General features: G+C 42.4%; 1 protein-coding gene and 1 long non-coding RNA gene across 8 annotated transcripts in view; one reads left to right on the top strand and one right to left on the bottom strand.

Moving 5' to 3' along the window:
* Positions 1-24,776, top strand: part of LOC143896539 (uncharacterized) — a 71,004-nt gene that overhangs the window by 17,454 nt on the left and 28,774 nt on the right. The window contains exon 2 of the long non-coding RNA XR_013256686.1: positions 18,301-18,345. This is a non-coding gene — a long non-coding RNA (uncharacterized LOC143896539). The remainder of the gene's footprint in view (positions 1-18,300; positions 18,346-24,776) is intronic.
* The window catches only part of Rdl (Resistant to dieldrin), an 80,102-nt gene that overhangs the window by 13,097 nt on the left and 42,229 nt on the right, over positions 1-24,776 (bottom strand). For 2 of the 7 annotated variants that reach the window (XM_077404462.1, XM_077404458.1), the window contains exons 3-7: positions 23,878-23,945; positions 11,723-11,949; positions 10,592-10,674; positions 1,931-2,068; positions 357-641 (exon numbers count right to left, since the gene is read on the bottom strand). In XM_077404462.1, coding sequence (XP_077260588.1) covers positions 357-641; positions 1,931-2,068; positions 10,592-10,674; positions 11,723-11,949; positions 23,878-23,945 — 801 coding nt within the window. Of the gene's footprint in view, positions 1-356; positions 642-1,930; positions 2,069-3,275; positions 3,414-10,591; positions 10,675-11,722; positions 11,950-19,726; positions 19,795-23,877; positions 23,946-24,776 lie in introns of all 7 variants that reach the window. The other 5 variants (XM_077404464.1, XM_077404460.1, XM_077404459.1 and 2 more) reach the window with 4 other exon arrangements.

Genomic DNA, 24,776 nt, shown 5'->3' on the forward strand with positions numbered 1-24,776 from the left:
CTCTTAACCCACATCGACCTTTTCTTGTCTCGCGGTTGCTTCGCGGTGAACATGATTTGATTCGCGAGACGCCGTTTCGATCGCCATTCAACGTAGGTTCGGACTGACAAACATTTACGTCGTCGTCGACGACAACGACGACGACGACGACGACGACGGCGCAGTAACTATTTCGAGGAAAATGGGTCCCTTGCATTTGTCACGTGAGCCCTGCACAAGTATCCGTCTACGATACTCTACGAGCTCGCTACTGGAACGGCACGGCTCCGAGCTATACGGAGTATATGAGAGGACGCAGGATGGAAAGCTTAATGGCAGCGACGTAAAGGCACGGAAGAGTACACGATCGCACTCACCGAGCAACGAGGCAAAGACCATGACGAAGCAGGTGCCCAGATAGACGTCGATGGACTTGACGTAGGAGATCTTTGGTAGCGCCGCGTTCGTCGAGGACATTAGGGTCGTCATAGTGAGCACAGTGGTTACTCCGAGGGCCACCCGAGCGGGGGTCGCGTTTCGGTTTAGCCAAAAGCTCACCCACGATATTATGACAATCAGCCCTGAGGGTATGTAGATCTGGATCAGGTAGTAGCCCATCGACCGTACGAACTGGATCTCGCAGGCCAGCCGCGAGTAATTCCCTACGATTAAAAGATCGAAGGTCAGGACAGGGAGACGGAGAGGCGCTATTTAATGTCTCTTTATCTCCCGTGCTCACTGTCCTTCCTCCTCACTGTTCGTTTATCTCTCTCTCTTTCTCGCTTTCTCTTCCCTTGCATCTCTCTTTCTTTCTTTTTCTCTTTCTCTTTTTCTTCCTCTTTCTCTTTCTCCGTCTCTTCCACTCGTTCGTTGTGCTCTTCTCCCTTCGAGCTCCCGTTTATTCTTCTTGCTTGATCTCCCGTTCCGTCACTGGCCTTTGCCAGGAAAAGCGATTTCATTGTTCGCAAGTAGCTCTCTCTATTTCTTGCACCGCGCCGGTCGGAAATACGGCGCGCCAGAGCTGGCTGGATGTTAAGTGAAATTCGCATCGTTGATGCGCGACTCCTCGTGCTCATATTGTGTATACGTCTGTCAGTGTAGATATGCATGCATGCACGTTACAATGAAGTATACCGGCGGCGTGTATTGTGCCGCCGATCGAGAGATTTGAGAGATGTGGTTGCATAGGAGAAAAATGAGGAATCGATTAGAATGGAAAATCGAGTTATCCCTGTTGCAATTTGCAACCCCATGGCTTTCTTCCGTTTTAACGAGAGGGAATTGGCGACAATTTATTTCTTGCGCGCCATTATTGCTCGAAAAGATACATCGAGGCGAAAGATATTAATTTCATCATTAGGATGACCGTCTTGCGATATAATCAGAGAATAGTATTCGAGCATATCGAAAGATGAAAGGCTTAATGTGGGACTCATGAGGAAAATAGCAAATGCTATAATCGTCTTCAGCCGGAGTGTATGCTACATCGTTGAATATCATATGGGAATTTGCTCGCGCCACGAGAAGTTGGCGTAGAGATGACATTGAAATACCACGATGGCAATATGAAGACAATTTTGCTCACCCAAAGTTTCATTCGAACCAAGTGGAGGAATGTGGCGATGATTTCTCAAGGAAATTCATCGCCGTCGAATGCGAGAAACGTTTCCCAGCCGGCGATCCGTTTGATGCCAGCCAGCTCCACTATGCGACGGAGCTTATATGATGCGCGAGATCGCGAGAAAGAGAGAGATCGATCGATCGATCGACGGCTTTAATGTAAGTAAGGTATACACAGGATTGCGACGGTTTTTTTTTCTTACGAGCGACAATTGCACCTGCGGACATCGGATAGCGCTCACGTGTCTCTCCACCTTACCCATGCCGTTAAAAGCGAGGGTTGAACAATTATTTGTTGGTGGTGGGGGGTGGGGTTGTGTTTATACGTTACCGGTGGTAAGACTAATCTCCATGGCACGTTGACGATGACCGAGGACCTTGAACTGAGGCAGGGAGACCTCGTTGCTGACCCCGACGCTGTTTGGGCCCTCGTTCCACTTGTACCGGATGTCCCTCATCGTGTATCCGACTGAAAAAATAGAGAGACCCCCCGCGGTTGGTACGTACCTTCGCGGAAGCCCTCAAACGCATTTCAGCTCCGAGGGGGCCTCCACTTACCTCGCACCCCCATCAAACCTTACGAGTCCGCTCTCTTTCACTTTTTCCCCTTTCTCTCTGTTCACAATTTTCTTTCTTTCTTTCTTTCTATCTATCTGTCTCTCTCAGTTTATCTTACTCTCTGTCCTTCTCTATGAGGGATACCCTTGCGAAGAGAGGCTATCGAGAGCCCAAAATTAAACTGACTTTAAAGGAGCATGTGGGCGGAATATCTGGCATGTAATGAGAGATCGTAATGGACGACCTTCTCGATTGTTGGGCACGATCGAGAAGCGGAAGGCGCGTGTTATCCGTATTTACGAGTCCGTTGTGTCGATTATTGTTTTGATGTTGTGGATAGTGGATGTTAGGTCAAAGGTGGACGTAACACTATTCCTGAAACCCATTAGCAACTTGTATAGCTCGTATAGCGTACGTATCTGTTATAGAGATGTGGAAACCCATTATTCGCGTATTGAGCGGGAATCTAAACTTGAATCTCTCAAGATCAAAATGTTTATATTAATATTGTAAATCAGTATTAATATCTATACATTGGCATATAGTGACAGTGAGGGTAAAAAATAGTACAACGTCCATCTTGTAGTGAAGAGGAAACCAAGTCTGGGAACGATGGATACGCGTGACTTATCGTTTGGGTCTTCCGTAGTGTAGATAAGAACCTATGAGTCGATCAGTCGATCGGTCGAAATGAATGGCCGTAGGACTACGCTGTCCCACTGAGCAAGCTCGTTCTTACATAATTAAATGTGTTCGCGAAAAGACAACACAGTGATCGGTGCACATCGATGCGGGTAAAAACAGGATTCATATTACATATGTATATATATCGCTCACACTACATGACTTGTCCAGTTCTCGATACATACTGTTATACATGTATATATACGTACATATATACATGCATCGAAAATTGGACAAGTCGTGATCGCCCGTGTGAGTGTGGTCTGTATTCGCACATATTTCGCGGATGAGAAAATTTTGCCATTTCACTTTTTGATGGCGTTATTTGTTTTCATTCGACATATTTGTACACAGTTTATATACATACATATATTATCCACGCAAACTTCTGGACCAAGTTTAGAAGGAAGAACGAATAAGAGGGGAATATCTACCTGTAGATAGGTGTATGGTTGTCTGTCGTTGCCTGTGACCGAGCACGCGAAACTGCGGTAGTTCCACCTCGTTCGAGATGCCGACCGACTGTAGGCCGGAGTTCCATTTGTACCGAATATCGCGCATTGTGTATCCAACTGCCGGGAGAACAAGAACACAAATATCTTCGCTCTAACATACAATAATTAGACACCGAGGTAGTGTTCAGTTTGGGACGGAAGGGCGGTTTCCTCGGGGGAGTACAGTAATTAGAAGCAAAGTTGTCGCGCGAGCAACCTAAAGCGGTTTCCGGTTGTCGCATCACGATCCAATTCTGTCGCATAAATTTCTCTCTGTGCGCGGAATCGATTTAGGATGCCCTCCGTGCCGTTACATCACAAACGTCATTGAGATAGGCATTTTAGTCTTAACTATAACATAGTCGCTCATATTTTTCAAAGTCAGAAAAAAGTACTCTAAAATTTTCAAGACCAATATCATAGTTATAAAAATGAGAGCCGTCGTGAATTCTGAATTTCTTCTTATATTAATGTTTAGAGATTTAGGGTATAAGTAGAGATAATTTTATCTTATATATAAGTTTCGGCTTTTAATATCTTGTTTTTTTTTTAATTTATATAAAGAAGATTATAATTTTGTATATTAATTTATGTTGATCTTCTATTCGTAAAATAATGCCTTCTGAAGCGTTTATGACGTTTTGCGGTTACTACGTCCAAGGCCACGCGGGGATGCCGACTAATGATATCGATATCGATTAATGATATATTCCTCTTTTCGCTGTGAAATACAGATTCACCGTGAGATAAATGCAGCACGCTGACTTGGCAACTTTGGCGAGTCTCATCTCTCCTATTGTTTCTTTCCCACCAATGAATATCCCGCGATCGGATTTTGACGATTATCGATAATATCGATCATAATTCGCGCCTATTTGTTCCCTCTAATTCCTCCGCGCGGCCTTCCAGCGCGTACATACCGCACCGAGAAACATTCCTCCGTAACTGAATCTTAGGTGATTACGATCGTTACACCGCATTCCAGGCACCAAAGTGGCATTCCGTCGCGGTGGCGGCTACATTGCGCGAGCATCGGCCAAACATGGATTAAGCGGTAAGCCTCCGAATATGCCAGATTAATTGCTTTTGTTTTTGGAATCCGATTTCGAATGTCGCCGCGTTTGATCACGTTCGGTATTACGACGCGATTCCGCACGGTGGACATAGCTGCATGCGGCAAAATCACGACTCCGATAATGACATTACGATTCGCAACAGGCGTGTTCAACCCTATAGCGCAGCGGTCCGAAGCTCTGGAAACGTCAGGTCTTGTTCGCCGCGGTCAACATAAAAAAATTTACTTGTCGCATTAATGAGAGAATAGTGATGCTGACGTTTTATAATATCTCAGATCAGATGCATTTTGTACTTGATCTTTTTCATCTTTTAATTGTATTTCTTATTGCAAGCCCTCATTATACTTGCAAACGAAACTAAAAAAGAAATTACGGAATGAGAAAATCGCGTTTGCAAGCAATAATGACCATGCTTAAAAAAAAAAAATAAGATTTGCAAAAATATTACGTGCGCTCGTTCCGTTCGTTCGGTTGTTATTTCTGCCGATGGTCGTCGCATAATTAAGTGCAACGCAGATAAAAATTGATACTTTTACACAAAGATACTTTTATAAAGTTTTAATAAAGAGGTCCTGGACACTGGGGGCAACATTAAGCATCACGAAGGGTAAAAAGGTCGGAGGAGAACGGGGAATGGGGCCGTGGCGGTGGCTGTTGAATACTGCAGGGAGGAAGACTGCGGCAACATTAGCAAAATACCGGGGACTATGGTAGTGACAGCGAGTTTAGGTTTAAGACGAAAAGAGTGGAGAGTGTATAAGTAGATATGGAGAAGCAGAAAGAAAAAAAATAGAGTTTTGTGCTCGGCATGCTACAGTGACACCTACAGGCTCGGGGAGGGAGAGGGGGGGGCGGGGGATTACGTAGATTTACATGTATGTGCTACATGCTTTACGCCGCGCATTTCACCTTGCTGTGCTGCATGCTCCATGCTACATGCTCCATTCTCCATGCTCCGCGTTTTGCGAGAAACGCGCGAATTTCCATACCGGCTTTACGGTCGCCTTCCGTTGAAATTCAAACGTTATCGTTGAACGATATTATCGAGGCCTTTTCGAATCAGGATTCGAATCAGTTAATCAGGCTTGTTTGGTGTGTGTATGTACAACGAGAAGGAATTGCGTTCTTGTGGTGGTTCTTTTACTTTTACGTAATGTAATAATCTAGAGTGTAGATTCTCGAAAAGTGCGATTTATCTTGTCAAGCACAGTTAATACTGATGCAAAAAATTGAAAAATTTTTTAAATGTTATTTTTACGTAGAAGTTAAATCTCTTTAAAAATCTCGAAAAAGACAAGTGAAACATTGTCGTCATTACGAAAAAGAAAAAGAAAAGTAACTCGCACGAACTATATATCTTTTAAATGTACTACTTACTTATTTTTTTTTATCCTGCTCTGGAGTGGACCAAAAATTTAAATAACCATGCCGACACATGCCGAACGTTGCCGAACAATACTAAATAATATCTATATGCTCTACTATACGTACAAAAGTTGCTCGAGTAAGGTCGAGGTGGGGGGGGGGGTGGGAACGTATACCGGAACAAGTCGCAGATCAAAAGTCAGGTCACATGCAAATTCATATAGGCATACCGATAACGTGACCACAGCGTGGTACGCCATGGGTAATATTAGAGTCTTTTCTTACATGCGCTGGGCTAGATGCACAATGCGTTTTAATTCGGTCGGACCATTGTCGACACGTCGTTTCTGGATTTAGCCTCCTTCGGGGCTGGCCGTCGTCGGCCCTTACTACGTCCCCGGACACGAGGCTCAGTGCTATATGTCGGAGGCCCTTCAGGTTCGGAAGGGAGGAGGGTTGGTAAGTGATAGTTTAAGTGATGGCGGTGGTGGTCAGTGGTAGTGGCGAGTGACAAAGTAGTGACAGTGTTTGAAAAACAGCGCGCTTTCGTCGCGTTGTTGATCTCGGGATCGATTTACGGCGACCGCGCGCCGAGAGCTCTCGTTTGTATATTATTTACAATCGTGCGTGTGCCTCGGTGGTTTATTCTAGTTCAGCGTGATCTCTCTCCCTCCTGAACATATGTAGGTCTCTTTCGCAGGAAATCGCCGATCTTGTAGACAGAACAGATATTCCATTCTCTATATAGATGTGTTCGTCATGTACGCGGATTACATACGTTTATTACAATGTTTCTGTCGAACTATGAAAAAAAGATTCTCGCAATTCACGCAGCTTATCGATGAGTTATAATTGAATATAGCCGAATTTTTTTTTTTTGACGGTTGTTATTATTGCGTGTACGTATGTAATCCGCGAAACATTTTCATTTGGCAGCGACAGAGTGTAGAAAGAGGATACGTCGTGTATATTTTAGTTATTCGTGGCAGATACATGCGCACGGTTATTTTTTCGTATTCTTTGTCGAACGACCGCGAGCAAGCGACCTTCGAGAAATCACGCGTTCAGCTATAAGACCGACGTGACGACTCACGGCCAGCGGTAACTTGGTAAAGTGGAGACCCTTCGGAGGATGCTCATAAATACGTTCGCATACGGTCTTTGCGTAGGATGTGACAAAGCGTGTCCTGTAAACGTATTGGTAGTTTGGAATTGATGGGTATCGCTTCTTTTTATAGTTGAAGCTACCTCACGAGTGGAAATGCAGAATTGGAATCGTCGTTTTTTTGACATGAGAGTCGCAGTCGTTTCGTGTCGACGAGCACGGATATGCGATCCACTGTGATCTGAGATTACTGCAAATTGCACGTCTGCTCTTACCCTTTGTCACGACGGTGTACGATTTGTTACGATATCCGCGATTCGGTGAAACACGAGACTGACAATGAGATAAGATGAGAGTAATTTTATTTTGTTCATACAGTGAAAGAGAGACCGTGAGAAATTGGCAATTGCAAAAATACTCGTGAACTATCCTTGTTCAATATCGTGTGGAAATCGATACGGTGTGAGAGGTAATAATATCTCTTTTAATGGCTAAGTTAAGAGCGAAACGATGTTCGTGACCCGACACTTTTCTATCTGAAACTAATCAAGAAACTCTCCAGAGTTCTACAAATTCGGTGCTTTCCTGCCTTTTCTGCTTTTTATAGATCAGCCGTGATACGTTTCAGGCAGAATTCACGCGCGGAAACGTTCTCGATCAAATCGAATCTCTGTACGATTATAAATAGAAACCAAGAGTTTGGGTCAATCACAGAATTGAATTACATGAGAACCGTAGTATTATTAGCTTGACAGTTTTTAAGCGAAGAATATGCTGTAATTAGTGAATGTGTGTGTGTGTGTGTGTGTGTGTGTGTGTGTGTGTGTGTGTGTGTATGTGTGTGTGTGTGTGTGTGTGTGTGTGTGTGTGTGTGTGTGTGTGCGTGTGTGAAATGTCTTTAAAAAAGCCCTCAGAAAATAATATTATAATAAACCATCATTATCAGTCTATCTAATGATCTATCTAACGATTTACATTTTCGGCATAAAGCGATATTTATTATCTTTCTAATGATCGAGTTTATTGACATTGGTTAACTTTAACCGTAATTTAGTTAGTCTGTTTACTTTGTCGCGGAACTTCAATTAGAAAACGACGAAGATTCAGTCGAACTCGAATAAAAGTTAATGGGAGCCTGTAAATCTTTCGAATCATCTCGAAAGTTTAGCGATTTGCGCGAGCATTCTCCGGTAATTCATGATGGGAATGTATCGCGACAACTTATAACGATCGCAATAACTCGTATTCGAGCAGTCCGACCAATTAAGGACGAAAGGGCGCCCACGAAAGTCCGAGCTTTCTACTCGACGAAACTAATCGACCAACTTGGTCGACTCCCCCCTGCGGTAGGTATCTCGTATGTCGGACTTCCGGTGACCCTTCGACCCTATTCCACGACCGACTGAGTTTTAATATAGATCTTTTAGCGGGGGCGAGTTGAAGTCAAACTTTTTCCATCATCCTGAATAAATCGGCGGGTTCGAAACGTTTCTGTGTGCCTGTGGGACGACGACCAAAAACGTCAAATGAGAAGCACGCAATTATTTACGTTAACTATTTTTAACATGTCGAAATGTTGTTCTTACAAATCTTCCCATGGCACCTCTGCGAATAATCGTTTTTAAATGCAAATGTTTATGCATACTTCTCTAATTATTCATTATGTAATCTTCATTATAATGGTGATTTGAACCTAACTGTATCGCGTTGACTTATTCAGGCAATTTGCGCGGTTCGTGTGCGCGAATTATTAATGCCAGTATCAATAAACAACGGTAATTAGTTCGCGTATAAAATATATATATCGTATAAATGGCGAAACGATTCTAAAAGGGCGTTCGCGAAATTCTCTTTTGTATTTTTGCGTATTAACACACACCGTGCAATTTGCAGCAATGACGACAATCGTGACTCGCTCGTGACAGTGAAACGTTAGCGCTATCAGACACATCACGTACACACGCACGCACTCACTCACACTCACTCACGCGGTGATAATCTTCTCGCATGTGTGTCTTTGCGCACTGGAATGTTTCCACGGCGCATCACAGCTCCACTGGTCAACCTACGATTTCTATGCTTATAGTCTAACGGAGCGACTCGATTAATCGAGACGTGTCTCGTCGACGACTCACAGTTGCGTATACAGTGCGCGCATTGATACGGAGGCCGTTGTTACGGCGCACCGAAGCTCCTTTTTTAAGGTGCTTATTACTGATGACCGCACACTGTGCTCAGTAGCAGAATCGGGCTTTCATTGTTAAATCATAACTGCGTGGGACAAAGGAAAATGAGATTACATCCTCTTCGGTTCCGACTATTCGCGGATACATTATTTATTGCAGAGAGAATCATCCTCTCTCTCCTTTTTTTTATAAAGTTTACAGAGGAAAAAAAATTTGCCATATTTGTGCTTAAATTTGATATTTAAAATGTATGTTCACATTTTGTTTATTCATCGATTTTCGCGCGCGCTTTGCGAGAGAGAAAAGTGAAAAGGGAGGGTGGGCTGCAATAAATGCCCGACTCTGCAAAAGTCCACGTTGTTACATACGTACAATCACTGTGTATGGAATAAAAAAAAAAAAGAAACCCAACCAGTGTGTGTGAGCGAGAGCGGGTGAGTGAGCGAGTGAGTGAACGAGGTGAATGGGGGAGTGATTCTCACTTGTGTGGCTGACTGATCGTGTGAGTGAGCGTGTGAAGTGGCGAGTGACGGACAGACAGACAGACAGATAGACAGATAGAGAGGAAAAGATAGAAAAGAAAGAAGGAAATAAAATCTGATGTCGGGAAAAAGGCGAGAGGGGAGGCAGAGACCGTTGGTAGTTGAGGGAGGAAGAAGGGAGGAGAGGGAGAAGTGGAGAAAAAAGTGTGACGGGTTATGGAAGTTGACAGTATTCTCTGTGTGAGCGTGTAATAAAGGGGGGAACACGAAGTGTTCCCTCTTTTCTTTAATGCTCGACGCAAATATACACAGTAGAAGCGTCTTTCTATGTCTTTATCTGAAAAGAAGGAGTTCAAAGCGATGTACAATTGAATCGCATTGAATCAGCGACAATCGGCTATCGATAAGGACAGTTTCTGCGTATCGCTTTCGGCGTTATTCTCGAGTTCACATGCACGAGTTCACATGCTGGAATTGATCGTTCGTGTTTTACAATCCGCTTCAGCGAGAACTGGTATAGGTACGGCTAATCGTGAAACTAGAGAGTAAACGTGACACCGCAGACTTTTTCAGAGATACACCAATTTTGATAGTCGTTTCACAATTTTATTTTTATCAAATGAGATTGACGTTATACTGTGTTTAACAGTTTTACCAAACAATAGTAGGTTTGTCATTGAGAAAAATAACCCAACGTAACATCTTACATGTGTATTACAATTACGTTGATTTGCTCTGCAACAATTTTTCTCTTTTAAAATTACGTGCACGTGCTCGACGATTGACGTCAAAAGGATACGGTGAGTCGATTGTCATTTTGAAAAGTAATATGCAATTATATTGAAGTGCAAGGAAAGTCTCTCTGACTTTCGTTATGCGCAAAAGTATGTGTAGTAAGTATGTCGAGTAGAACTAGGCGAGAATGTCGAATTCTGTGAAATAGTATTTCGTTCGTTCGTATGCACCTATATATAATATGTATAAGTATACGCATGTATACATATATACTTGTACATATCACACACGCGCGTTGCGTACTTACAGCTCTCGATCTCGATATGGCACAGTTGCCGGTCCATCGGGAAATACTGCAAGTTCATGGGACACGACGCTGTAATCGTTAAGCTGAAACACATTTAATAAAGTCGGTTTAACAATCGCTTCTCGACAAAATGTTTTATGATACACGAATGCAGGGATTCTCGCCGCCAATCCATTTGCACCCGAGTAACGTTGAATCAATGTGCGGGAATTAATTCGTAGTCGACCTCATTACGCCCGGAGTCACGTCAGGATTATAACGTGTAAGAACCAATCCGTATCGATTCGACGTACCATTAATACATGTCTATTCTCGTCTTCGATGAGACGTATTATATACGAAACGATACAGACGTATGTATATTCGCATGATTCGTGCGGACAGTGATCGATGACTTACGCTGGAAGCGGGGAAGAATTATTCACGCAAATGAGCACGCGCTCGCTCGCTTCATCGATATTCTTCTTTCGTTCCCCGACAGCGAGCGGCTCGATTTGGCACTTCCGATCCGGAAGTCGGGGGATGTAATATAATGGAACGATATTGCACGAGGGAGTGCAAGTTAGGTATGCATGGATCGTCTGAATATAGCCGGCGCGTTAATACCGGAACACTCCCGGGCGCTCGGGAGGGGGATATAGATACGAGGAATGATATGGGGCTGTGTCAAGCGAGAAGAGGGGTGGAGGCCGCTACAGGGAACAAATTTGTCGCGCCGCGGGCACAATTGGTCCCAGAAGTGCCACGAATGTTCTATGGTGATGGAGGACAATGAGCTCGCGGTAGAAAATATACCATCAACGTTTTTCCTCGGACGGTGAAAGTAACAGTTTAGGATAAAATCCACTTAACTGGCTCGAAGAAAGAAACATCTTTTAACCTTTATATTTATTGCTCAACCATCGTAGCGTATTATATATATATCTTGTTTCTTTTCTATTATTATCTAAATTAAGCCTCGTCATAATAATGGAAAAAAGAGCTTACTTAGATGACTTTCAAACTTGGATTTACTATGAAAAAATCTGACGGTTGAAAAACATTACTGTGTAAATTGGATATATATTCTATTTTATATGTATATATAACCGTAGATGATACGGGTTGGAAGCTATAAGCTGTTTTACTCACCGTATGCTACGTGTGATGCTCCCCGAGTGGTGAATGCGAATGAACTCGTTGCTGGTGGTAGCGATGTGAAAGTACGACTGCTTCTCGTTGACGAAGAAGGTGTCGGGTACCCAAATGTTCTTGATAAATTCTGAACCGACGCTGAGCGTCTCGACGCCCGTTCGCGGCTTGAACCCGAGTCGTGGATCCGTCCAGAATTGTCGGAAGTAAAAATCCAACGTGAAGTCCTGGTAACAGGTGGACGACACAGGTGACTTATTAGTTTGGTAGTCGTTTGTGTTCACAGACATATTGGAGAAATACGAGGATTCACGTAAGCCTTTCCGTATTTTGTACACATATCGTGTTTTTTGTCGTTGCTCCGAAAATGATAAAAAAGCGATTTGTTGTTGAGTTATCTTTATTATCACTAACCGTATTTTTTAATAAAGCGTTATTCTTGTGCAATACGTATTGTTTTAAAAATAGAAATAATGTGGAAAAATTATGGATAAATTTAACGATTTAGTAATAAAATGGATATAATAATAACAATATACATAATACAATGACAATTTACATTTAAGATATAAAACTTTATTTAATATTATTACATATTTATATATATATATATATATATATATATATATATATATATAGAAAAGACCAGATATTATTTGTGAATGTTATAGAAAAATCAGTAACTCACAAAGTGCGTTTTCCTTGTTAGTCAAATTTAAACAACAAATGCGGCTTGTGTATTAGTCGTTGAAAACACTGAGGAACATTTTCGACGTTTGCAAATCTTTTTAAAACAGAGCATACAGAAGCCAATTTGAAATGCTACGTTAGTCCTCGTTCTTCTCACAAGTCCGAGCGTATAAAATCTCAAGAGATTGAAAAGGCGTATGGCGTTTCTACGCAAGAGGGAACGCAAGATTGTGCGAGATAAATAACGATTGTGGTCTAATTCGGCCGCCCGCGTTTACGACGCGGGCGTAACATGTCGATCGGAAGAGATATTCGTGCAAGGAGAGTTATACGGGAAAGGAAACACGTTCGGGATCGCGAACGTCGACAGGCACCTTCGAAAGCTTATCGAGGCGGCTCGTCGCGGTTATCGTAATACGTGGAATCAGCCACTTAACGTTTACGTGACCATCTATATATCCAGACCTCCTCCGGTGTTCTACTTGACCCCACGCTGTGAAACGAGGCGAGGCTAATTCGGCGCGGCGCGGCTATAAAGTCCGAAGTTGCGACGGCAACTTCGAGAGCTTTGTGGAGCGCTCCATCATTGGGTCTCACACTCGCAAGAACGTTTATCGCGGCTTGAGCGACATGCGGAGAACAACTCGGACGAAAGTGATTTCGGGTAAACGTGTGATTGACGATCGCGCGATTCCATTACTGAATCCTCGTGGCATTATATTAATTAAATACAAAAGTCTGAAAAATATTTATTTATTTAAATTTAATTTTGTTGAACAAATAACTTGCGATATATTCATTGTAAGCAATATACAACAATATATTGTACAAGAGAATTTGGTTTAAACAGATAAAATTACGCGTATATGAATTAAATAAAATTAAGTTGGAAATTGTATAATAATTCGCAGATGTTAGTTCGCAATGATTCGCAAAGAACTGAATGTTTTTAATATTACAGAAACTTCACGATATATAATAATAAAAGAGCAGACACAAACTTTAAGCTTTCGTAGTTGCGTTGAAAATAATGGGAGATTTTGTAGTCAAGAAATTTCTTTCATATGAAATTGAAGACAATAATATTACAGCTATTTATACAAATAATACGTTTCTGCATCGATATAAACTCGTCGGCAATGTCACGAGCTTTCTAAATTACTCCACTGCCGATTTTGCTGAAACGTTTATTTGTATGGCTGAGGAAGTTTAAGTACTAAACTGAGAAGTGAGAGTTGAGCGCGTTCAACTGAAATAGAGAGAGATGAGCAGATTTATTATCCAAGGTAGAAGTTTCTTAATCGGATCGCTATTATAGCAAGAAATCCTGAAGGGAATATGCTTAAAACTTGCTTGATATCTTGATGAGGTTTCGTTGTCTCACTATATTATTGAATATTGAACTATAATACAATTTAATAATCATTAAATTATATTTGATTGAAGACTTTAAACAAGTTTGCCAATCTCATCACGTTATTATGAAATAATATGAATCCAAATATACACGTAATGCTAGCTATATATATATTTTTTTTGTTAATAATTTGAATGTATAGTTATTTTTTAATTAGTCGAGATATCCATGTGCTGATCATTACGTTGTAATGATCTGTTGATAACACACATGCTATATTATTTGATTTATTACTGTAATATTATACTTCTTCCATTATAACGCAATGCTTCCAATTAGTCTTATATTGCAGAGACACGTTAAGAATCTAGATACTAGCCCTGCCGTAATAGCGCACAGTTACGACGGGTGAGTTAATAGTTTATAATTACGATGCTAAGCGCGATTATGAACTCGTATTCTTACGCGAGAACACACGCGTGACCTGCACGCCTCGTGAGCATCGAGATTCCTGCCGACGCGACGTGGGGTCGATCATAGGACAGGAGTTTCGCGACGCGAGTATAATTCGTGTGTACACGCGAACGAGATAAGGTGTGGAGACCGTGTATGGATAGTGACTACGTATATATACATACATATAAAACAGGTATTTTACGACGAAATCACTACGTACAGACATGCCACGAAACTGCCATAAAATTCATGCACTGCGCGCTACATGAAGATAGTATTTTGTATGTGTGTGTGTGTGTGTGTGTGTGGGATGGATGGTATAGCACCTTTAAAATTTTTGATGATCATCTTTGCGTATCGCTTTTATCGCCAGCAGTGCGAATATTAATTGAATACGTGTATTCAATGGCAACTTCTTCTTTTTCTTGGTGAACATGCAGCATGATGTGTTTGAATAACAATTGTAATAGAACAGTGCAGAAATTCCCTACCGTCTCTGAAATGAATTCTTTGAATCTTATAATTCATAATTAAAAATTAAGTTTGGTAGTGAAAGTCGTGATATATAAGATTCAACTCCTTTTTACATTTAATGAGGATCGTTATTAAATTTTATTTGTTTGCTTTTACTTTGTTCTACCTTTTCCCGCTCGATTATACAGTAACGATGCTGGCAACCATAAATTTTACGATAATTATTAGCGAAGTTTTTATAACTATCGGTGGGCGTAAAATTGCAAAAAATTTTAGAGAATACTTTGAAAATAAAGTTCGGAATTTTACAACTCCAATAAGATGTCATGCACGATTCCGTGACAAGAGGGAGAATTCGACCCGAGGCGTTGCTTGTCATCCGTTTCGACGACGTGTGCGCGCGCATACGCGAAGACTTTTCCTGCAATTCGCGTCGTTATGAAGAATTCAATACGCGTGGCACATTGCGGCTCATTCCATTGCACATTTTTCGATTTATTTTAGCGTCGATTATATATATACTTGGCGATTAATTAAAGACTCGCAAGTAAAGAATCGAACGATCACGATTTCATCATGCAGATAGACATGAAAGATAAGTGATAATTTACGTACCGATTTAATTGTATCACATTGTTAATAGCGTTAATAACATTTGAAGATTCAAAATATAGATAGATGAATGTATGATGGTAGATAATTAATTTCGTGTTTTAAACGCGTGTTTTAAATGCCTCGGCGAATATGAAAGAGCTTGAAATATCCCGTGGAGATGCCGTATGGAACAGAAGTTGTCATCGTTCGCGTTTCTGGCAGCTCTTTAGGCGCACTGCGGTTACGTCGTGATGACGTGAAATTGCCGCGCTAACAAATCTTCGTATGATTAACTGATCAACAACTCCCACGAGAATTCATTTCCAAATTTTGATTCTTTTGACTTATAGTTCCTGTTTTCGTTTTCTCCCATTCTTTATATGTATAATTTACAATTTGTAACTATATCGCGATGCATTGTTTAGTCATTTGTCTTTTGTTGAAAATGAATATTGATCCTGAATTAGGTTATTATTGTGACACAAAATGTCAATTGAAAAACATTTATGGCTTTCTTTTTTCTAGGAAATTAGAGGAGAAAATTGTGATTGTTACTACATTTGGAAATGGAAAAAGCATCTATTTATTAACTATCTATTTATTAATGTGTGTGTGTGTGTGTGTGTGTGTATGTATGTAATTGATGTGTCTCGGTAAAATACCGAAACATTTAGATGTAAACTATATCTGGTCGTTGTTTTACTGCACGTGGAAATATTTCTCACGCTTATCTCGACGGCACGCAAATCTTGCACGGTGTATTTGGGCTTAAATCGAGCAATTCGAGCGGGTACGCGCGTCTCGTTGCCGGTGAAACATTTTCCGGGGATGAATGCGAGCAGGTGTGCGCAAGCATCTCTATCACACGCAAATCGTAGCGTATAAAAAAAACAAAGAACAAGAGAAAAGCTTTGTGGAAGCGTTTCAGGCAAAAGCTCGCAGGCCAATCGATCTAAAAAAAAGAGAGAGAAAAAAAGAATAGGAAAAAAACGGTACAGTAGTGTTGTACGACAAGTGATGGAAGCGAGAGAGGGGCTCGTACGAGGAGGAACGCTCCATTTTCGGAGTCTATCGTGCCTCGACGAGCGCGAATTACCGCGATGTGTACGCGCAAAGCACATAGACTCGTGGCTATGCGTTACGCACACACATACGTACACACCGAGAAGTACACACAGTACAATAAACGCAGGCTTTTCGCGCGCACAAAACACACGTGTGCACGTTACACACACACACATACACGCACACATTACGCACATATACCGCGCGCGCGTGCACGTAACACGCGCTCGCGCTCTCATAGAAATCGTAATATATATAGATATATGTACAATATATATATATAGCGTGTGACGTGATTCATAGCAACCAGAAGCGCACTGCACACACTGACAATGACACAGCTCATATAGGTGTCATAGTATATTTACGATATAATAGCATAGATATATACGAGATATATATGCAAATACAATTATATATATCGGTATAGTCTCGATGTAGTCGTAACGTCGCACGAGCTATACTTTTCATTTGGTATGCAATCATCGGCTGGCCGAGGGTGGAGAGGAGGTACAGGGCGAAAGGAAATATCTCGTTCTTCGAGGGCCGCAGAGTATCTTCTATCGATACGTTTTCTTCTCTCTTGCTCTTTCCATCCGCTTTATCGTTCTTTTCTCGGTTTCCTCCGGCCGAGAGGACTACAATCAACGAGCGCATATAAAGACGCTTTCACCGTATTATTCTCTCCGCCTGTGCTCGTCGATTTTTTTTTTCGAACGATGAAAGGGAAGATAAATTGGTAGGAAAATCGTCTCGTTGTTCGCGGATACACCGGCCGGAGAGAGTCCGAAGAGTGGCCCTCGAGGGATGGACATTGGAAGTCGCTTCGCGACGAGGAGACAAGGCAAGGGGGAAACGAGACAAAAAGCCGGGAAAAGAGGATATACATAACGGGAAACTCGCCAGCGGGTGTAAAAACTCGCGCGTCACGTCCCAGGTGACAGTGTCGACTTGATTTGGTTTCCGCACAGGGCTCAACACCTGGGGTCCAGCCTCGTACATTCAGCTCCAAACTCGTACTCTGGATCTCCGGGGGTGAACGAGAGAATCGACGCGCCGTTTTCCCCTCGCGCAATTACGCGTCAAATATGCAGAAGAAAGAAAGAGAGAGAGAATGAGAGAGACTCGACCGCAAGCTCACAGGATAGAGTCGATGCTGTTCGGGCGGCGCGGTAAGCGTTGACTTACCGCCGCCGCCCTGGAATTCATCACAAATCGAAAGCTCTAAAAATTTTATCGTACCCGGGGCTTGCGCGGAGGATCGACTACGCGCACGCGAACCGCGCGTTTCCTTCGAATCTTTTCGGTCGCGCGGATATATACGTTCACTGCGATTTCGGGCGATCGACTGATAAAACTCTGATTACGTCAGAATACTGATGGAGATTCCTGCCGACGAATTTAATTTCTGATATAATTGTTACCGGAGAAACGGGTTAAAGGTCTATACAATCCAAAGCGCATACTTCGAGATGCGATCGATAGAGGATGGATCCAGTTACCGTGCTAGTTTGAAACTGATTGTCGACACCGGAACGAGAAATACCTTCGATTACTACAGGATTATGCGTAATACACAATATGTTTTACGCGGTGCCGCTATATACTTTAAATATATTGAGAAACAAATACGAATATAGATATATATACGTGTATCAATGACGCAGTATACGCGTACGGTACACTCTTATGCATTTCTTATGTACAGATGTGAGCGCATAAGAGTGCACGATCACACACACGCGTATACTGACGTGTCTCAACGTAGTGCGGCCTACGGTGCTCGATCCGAAACTCTCAATTTATTGCCAATTAATCATATTGGAACATAAGACAGTTGCATATCGCATTGCCATTTTATATATTTTATTCTTTCTCGTATAAGTATTTGTTAGTTTTGAATGACTTTTCAATAATACGGATACTACATTGTGTGTTTCAGAGAGAAACCCGATGGAATTTTCTGCCTCGTGGATTTAGAAAGACGGTAAGTCGTGCTCGGATTTTTGACTTATTTACGATCCCCTCGAACGGGAAACGGTTCGCAGCGACGCGATATCGCGAAGAGGATTTAATGTTCCCTCGCGGGATTAAAAGGTCGCGCGCGTTTGCCGTCGTCACGGGGCGTCCGTCGGGGGTCTCTTCTGGAGATTTTTCCACGTTAGATCTCCGCGCGTCGCGTTTCGAACGAAACCAAAAGCCGCAGGTCCTTTTATCGTCGGGTCGAGCACCGCGGGTAGGGCCATGCAACAAGAACATCGCAAATCGAATCAAACGACTCAACCATAAACCATAAACGAAGTGGACAAGAATATATCTTGCGAAGACTGTGGAACGTAGCAAGGTTCCCTTGTAACAGTTCAGCCAACCAAACAGCTGTGACGAGCTATAAAAACGTAGGTTAGTAGGCCATCCGTGTGTATACTATTGTCGCTTGTGTGTTTGTGTGTATACCGGTATGTATGTATCTCCACGTGTACGAAGGTACATGGGGGACGTGTGTATGTGGATGTATAGCTTATACCGTGTGGCTATGTGTCGATACGCCCCTTGCTGCCGACGTAAACATCGCTATGCGCGTCGTACGTATTTCCCCTGGTGCACCTTTCCGCGACCAGATATCGGGAACGACTCGAGATTTAAGCAGATGTGAACATACGCGCCGAGATATCGCCTGGTTTACGTTGCTGCTTTATATGAGACTTTACTCTTGCGAATCAATATACGTATAAAAATGTAAGGTTTTGTTAACTGCACGCGTATGTACATACGCGCGTATACCTGCGGCGAACAAAAACTGACTTTTAGCACGACTCCACGCGAACTTGGCGATATATTTTCATTATTGTTGAATCACATTCGTATACAGCGATTTGGTAACGAAATTTCGAAACGGTCTGTGTTTCGATTGGCATGAATATTTTTACGTAAATATCCGTGCCGTATCGTAACAAATAAACGCGGTAACAAATAAACAAGCCGAAACAGATGATACTGTGGACGCAATCGGAAGCAAGTGGCGCGACTGGTAAGCTGATTCGATCAATGATGGTGGTGGCGTCAGTTTCACGATAGGTACACGCTCGACGTATGATGATCGGTCCAATTAAACGCGTGGGTTAAAAACTCCTTTTAAAGCGGCATCGACACAATTTTGGCATTACGATCGATCGTGCTATCGCAATGTGAAACGGCCGTGTCGAGCGGAAATGGACGTTCCCGTTGTCGCTTTTTGATACGATGGATACGAGAGAGGGGAAAGGATGGGAAAGGGGAGAGCGTGGCTTGTTCGCGAGACTGGATGAAATAAATGAACGGACAATTGTCGATGTTGAGTTTGTACGAGAGAGTTTGAATGCAAACTGTACCATCATCACTTCGGACACGGAGCTGATGCTGAGGACATACATGGTGACGCCGACCTCCACGGGCGGACCTGCAATCAACAAAACCATCCGGCCTTGGTCGCTGTGATTACCCGCCAATCTCTAATCAACCGTGTACGACCTATTCGTGTATACGAGATAAGCAGATATCTAGAGACAATAAGTATTAATAAACAGTAGTAAAGACGAGATCTATCTTTACCTCTGACTCACGCGCGCTTTACGTCGCGCATTGAAACTTTGGCACCTTTAAAGTGCTTTTGAAACGGTCGCTATACGTCGTATTGCGTGCCGTGTGGCGCGTTTCGCATGTTGGGCGCGATGTCTATCGGAAGAATCTAAACCCGTCGCGACGCGCTCCGATACAAATCCACGTCGCAATCACGCTCGACACGCGCGGACGAATCGTTTATCTTATTTTTCCTTCCCCCTCTCGAGTCTTTGGTCAAATTGGGCAACGTCGTTCACGCGGAGAGGGTTGCTTTGGTGATCGCGGGGCGCCTGTCCCGTGTGAGCCAGAGGCAAAGCGTGAACGGACAAGTCGAGGAGAGCTCGCACCCTGCACGGAACCAAATCAACAGGACTCGTCGTCGGCCACGTTGCCTTCCAAGCTAGAAGAATCATCTATACTTGTCTCGTTACATATAGGCACTATGCTCTTACGTATATATTACATACACATCACAGCCACGTAGCAGTATGACATTACCTTACTACTACTTTTTTTTTCGTACCGCGTTGCTTTACAGTGGTTTTTTGCTTTCTCTTACCCTCTCGCTTTTTCTTTCGCTTTTTTCCATCTTGTTTTTTTTTTGCCGATCACTTGTCTCACGTCGTTATTCCAATTAGGTTCGTTGTGGCTATACGTGTACGTATCCCGGGGAGATATGGCTCGTTTTATGTATTGTCGTTTTTTTTTCCGCCCTATATTAGACGCCCCTCCGTGATCGAGAGCGGCGCGTCGTCTTGTCGAACATTTTTGTCGAACGACATCGTTACTTTACACTGAATTGCTGTCATTGTCATTGCGGTCGTCGATTCCGGGCGAAATCCATTTATCTTTTTTTTTTTTAGCTTCTGCGGGAGGTGAAGGGGGATGCCTTGAAATACCGAAAGAGTTGCTGGAAGGAATTCGGACGGATAACGATCGAGACAGATCGATCGCGGATTGTTCTCTCTCGCGTGTTGGTACATACACGTACGCGTGATACGTGCGGTGTTTCGACAGAGAGATGAACGGAAGTGTGTCGGGCAAAGGGGAATTTCTTTTGGGGGGGTGGCGGGACATAGAATATAATAATAATTGTAAGTGGTGGCAGGCGGCAGCCCATCTCAGCAACCGCGGCATAGCAGCTAGAGCGTCTAAGAAAACGGTCTAACGGGACGGTCGTGCGTGTTTAATATATATTGAACAAAATACTATTTTTCCCTGAGAGCAGAAAGCAATAAAAAGACGCTCCTCATTCACGTTCTCTCTAACACTACGTGACGTTTGGGGCAGCCCAGGCTCAAAGTTCAGGCAGGAAATCAGTGAACTAACTTTTCCACGCCCGCAGAAAACGAAAACGTAGTCGGAACAACTGAAAAAATTCGTCTCGACGTTGATCCACAACATTCCGTAAGAATTGTCTCCTTTTGCCAGTGTCGCAAATTTTAATGGTTTTTCGCGACAATGTAGCTCGCGCGCATAAATCACATCGAACGTCTAAGTTAAGAGATTATTTTCTAAATAAATCTGATTCCCGCGCATTAAACGGAAACCACCTCGCAATAATTTAGAACGAGTCTGGCTGTATCTCTTTTTTTTTCGAGATTCAGCTCGATTTTTGCGACCGCATCCACGCAGTCTCGCTGCTTCCAGTTGCCGAAACTACAGCTCCGTTTCCCGAGCGAGGAACGAGAACAGCCAGTATTATTATCTAAAATATGAAATAGTACTTTGTCCATTTTTTTTTAGTATATATTTCTGTTTCTTTCTGTTGCTCGCTACTAAAGTGTAACTGTGATACGTGTATGTTTATGTATGTGTATGGGAGAATGCGTGTAAAGTCATACACGCGCACACTCATTCCTGCGTCGTCGGTGTAAACCGGTGCCGCGATAAGCGGACGGGCCACGCGGTACTACGATATATCAAATGAGTTAGGAGACAACTCGGCTTGGTTAGCTTCATTTCGGTAGTTTCGAAGTGCAAGCGGTAAACCGCGTCGCGTAATCGCCATCGCGCACGTCTGCGAAGTGCGCCTTATACGGATTACTGAATTGACGTTTTTATGTGATTACGTAGCGCTGTCTTTCGCGCCTGTAGAACAATAAAATATCTACGTCTCGAGATGATATACGACCAAAATAATTTTGCTGTTCTGATTTAAGTAAAAGAAAATTTGTATTATTTAAAAAGTTTAGAATAATTAGAAGGAAAATTCGTCAATGAGAACAATGATAATTGCTATTTTTCTTTCTACAAATCACTAATTAGTCCTTGAGGGTGTTTTAATGTTATATTCGAAGATGAGATATCAAACGAAAACTAAACGTAAAGTACCATCTAAACTATCTAAAGTACTACCAAAATGCCGTAAAATCAAACAGATTAATAGCCCCCATTTCCTTTCTACGGTTAATTGAGTGATAGAAATTTCGCATTTTATAGAAATCATGAATTTATATTATGATTAATGAACATGTGTTTTGACATCTATTTTTTTCACGGCGAACTTAAATATGCATTACGTTCCGATTAAAAATGTGAAAAACTTTTACCTCGTTTGAACGTTCATTTCATTCAAGAGACGTGCTATTCATAATGTCGAGGAACGAGATACGTAGTACCGATTAGTTCTCTTCTGCATAGTTTGAATTCAATTGGCCTCGGAACCAACGCGCCAAGAAATTGGACGTCGCTTCGTGTCGACGGGAGAAGTCCTCGAAGCGAGCGCTGGAATCGTTTCGGTAATCGTGTTACCCGATTTTCGCGGTTCCAAACGTCGTCGTTAAACGAACAGCGTATCAAAGGAGTAGCACACATAGCCCAGAGCGATGCGACTCTGCGCATGGCAAGCTAAAAGTGGTTTCGTCGTGCCGGGGTGTCGATCGACGGATACACGACGGTACCGTCGTGCAATGACGAACCGGCGAGAGGATCGTTGAGCGTCTCTCGCGTTTCCAATCGATGGCACCGAGGATCGAATTTCTTTCGTTGTGCTAAAACAAGGCGAAATTAAAGCCGCGAGCTCGTGGAACAATTAATCAATCGTTATGTGTATACGCGTTCGAAGCGAAATAATCGCGACAGCGTCGTTAGGTAATATGGAGATAATTCACGCTTCGGTGAACATATTAAACAACGAATTGGACCGACTTTCGACCGTTGAAAATATCGCTCCAATTAATGCGTGATTAACAACTTGAACGAATTATTTGCCGAGACGAACACGGACAGCATGAGAGATCACCCGCATAGATATGTACAAACATTGTTTGTTAATGCAATCAACATTTGGAGTCGACCTAGAATCAACATGCGCGTCGCTCTCTCGTTACCTCTGTTGATTTTTTAAATAAATCGTTTACCTGAATACGTCGTGCGATGTTTAAGTATCTGTTTTCGAGAAGAAAGAGGACACAATAATGTGATGTGTTTACACGTTTTTAATAGTTACAAACACACATAGCACAAACAGAGAGTTAGAATTACGTTGCACGAAGCAAGATCTTTTGAGGCTGTACACGTAAACTGAGTAATTGGAAACAATAATTGTTCCATTCGTTGCGAAGGGTGGTGAGACAAACGAAAAGAATGCACACTCGTGTGCGCGTGTATGTACAACAGTGTTGAACCGGATATACATCCGCACTCGTGTCGCCGCGCGTATTAAGTCTCCCAGGTGTGTCGGTGCGCACGTGTGTGTCGGTGGGTAAAAAATGCTAATTGCAATTCAGTAACGATCAACGGCAATCGTTGACTTGAAAATACACGGGCACTAAAGAAAAAGAAAACGTATGGTCGCTTGGGCGAAGAGACCGACGGGCGGGCTGGGGAGAGTCGGGAGGGCGGATTGTGTTTAGCCGAGAACGATAATAATGAGTAAACTTTCAGCGGAATTACTGAGTAAGACCTAGAGGTATAGTACCATTTTCACTTCGGATAGGGAGCTGATACTCAAGACGTACATGGTGACGCCCACCTCGACGGGAGGACCTGAAATCGAAGGTTAGTAAGACTGAGTCGCCGGTTTTCGGCCGCGGCCAAGCTACACGGTGAGAGTGACTGTATGGCATTCGTTCGTTAATTACAAAGTATCACACAGATTTGCTTTTCTTTTTCTTTCGTTTCTTTTTTTTCGGTTCTTTTCTATGAGTTTACTATGTGAATGCGAAATGGTATATATGTTGGTGAGGTCGCTACGTTGGATGGATCGCTGAAAGTGGTAATCGCTTTCGATTAGACGATGTCCGATAATAATTTATGCGCTAATTTACGTGTGCTCGGTTGTCATCATAGTTGCACAACGACGGTTTTGCAGATAGGCTTAAATCTATATATGCGCAGCGCTGTGACGTGTTTTGTAATCGAGCGATTTATGTTACACGCGCGCGGATTTAATTAAGGCGAATAAGTTATTAAAGTTTATTTAAAGCTGTAAGCTGGTATATCAAGTTTTAAAGCATGTTATAAAATTATCTTCGCCAAATTTTTGTTCTCTTTTTTTTTTCATCTTTTTTAACATGCCTGATATTGCTCGATTATTCCAAAATATATTTTATATAATATGTTTTTCTCTCGTCGCAGTTGCAATTACTTTTTAATAAATTTTAATAGAATTTAATAAAATCTTTTAATTAAATTTTTTAATAAAATTTAACGAATTTCAATTAAGGTTTACATCCATTAAAATACGTGACCATAAACAGTCGTTTACGGTCTCGTATTTCAATATTTGACGTGACATAAGCTATTTCTCCCGTAATCTTTGCGAAAATATAAATTCAAAGACCTGACGAGGGTCTTCGTGAAAATTTCAGTAGTCCG

Source organism: Temnothorax americanus, unplaced genomic scaffold (genome assembly GCF_048541705.1).
Source record: "Temnothorax americanus isolate GAGA-0224 unplaced genomic scaffold, ASM4854170v1 Scaffold19, whole genome shotgun sequence".
Lineage (NCBI taxonomy): Eukaryota > Metazoa > Arthropoda > Insecta > Hymenoptera > Formicidae > Temnothorax > Temnothorax americanus.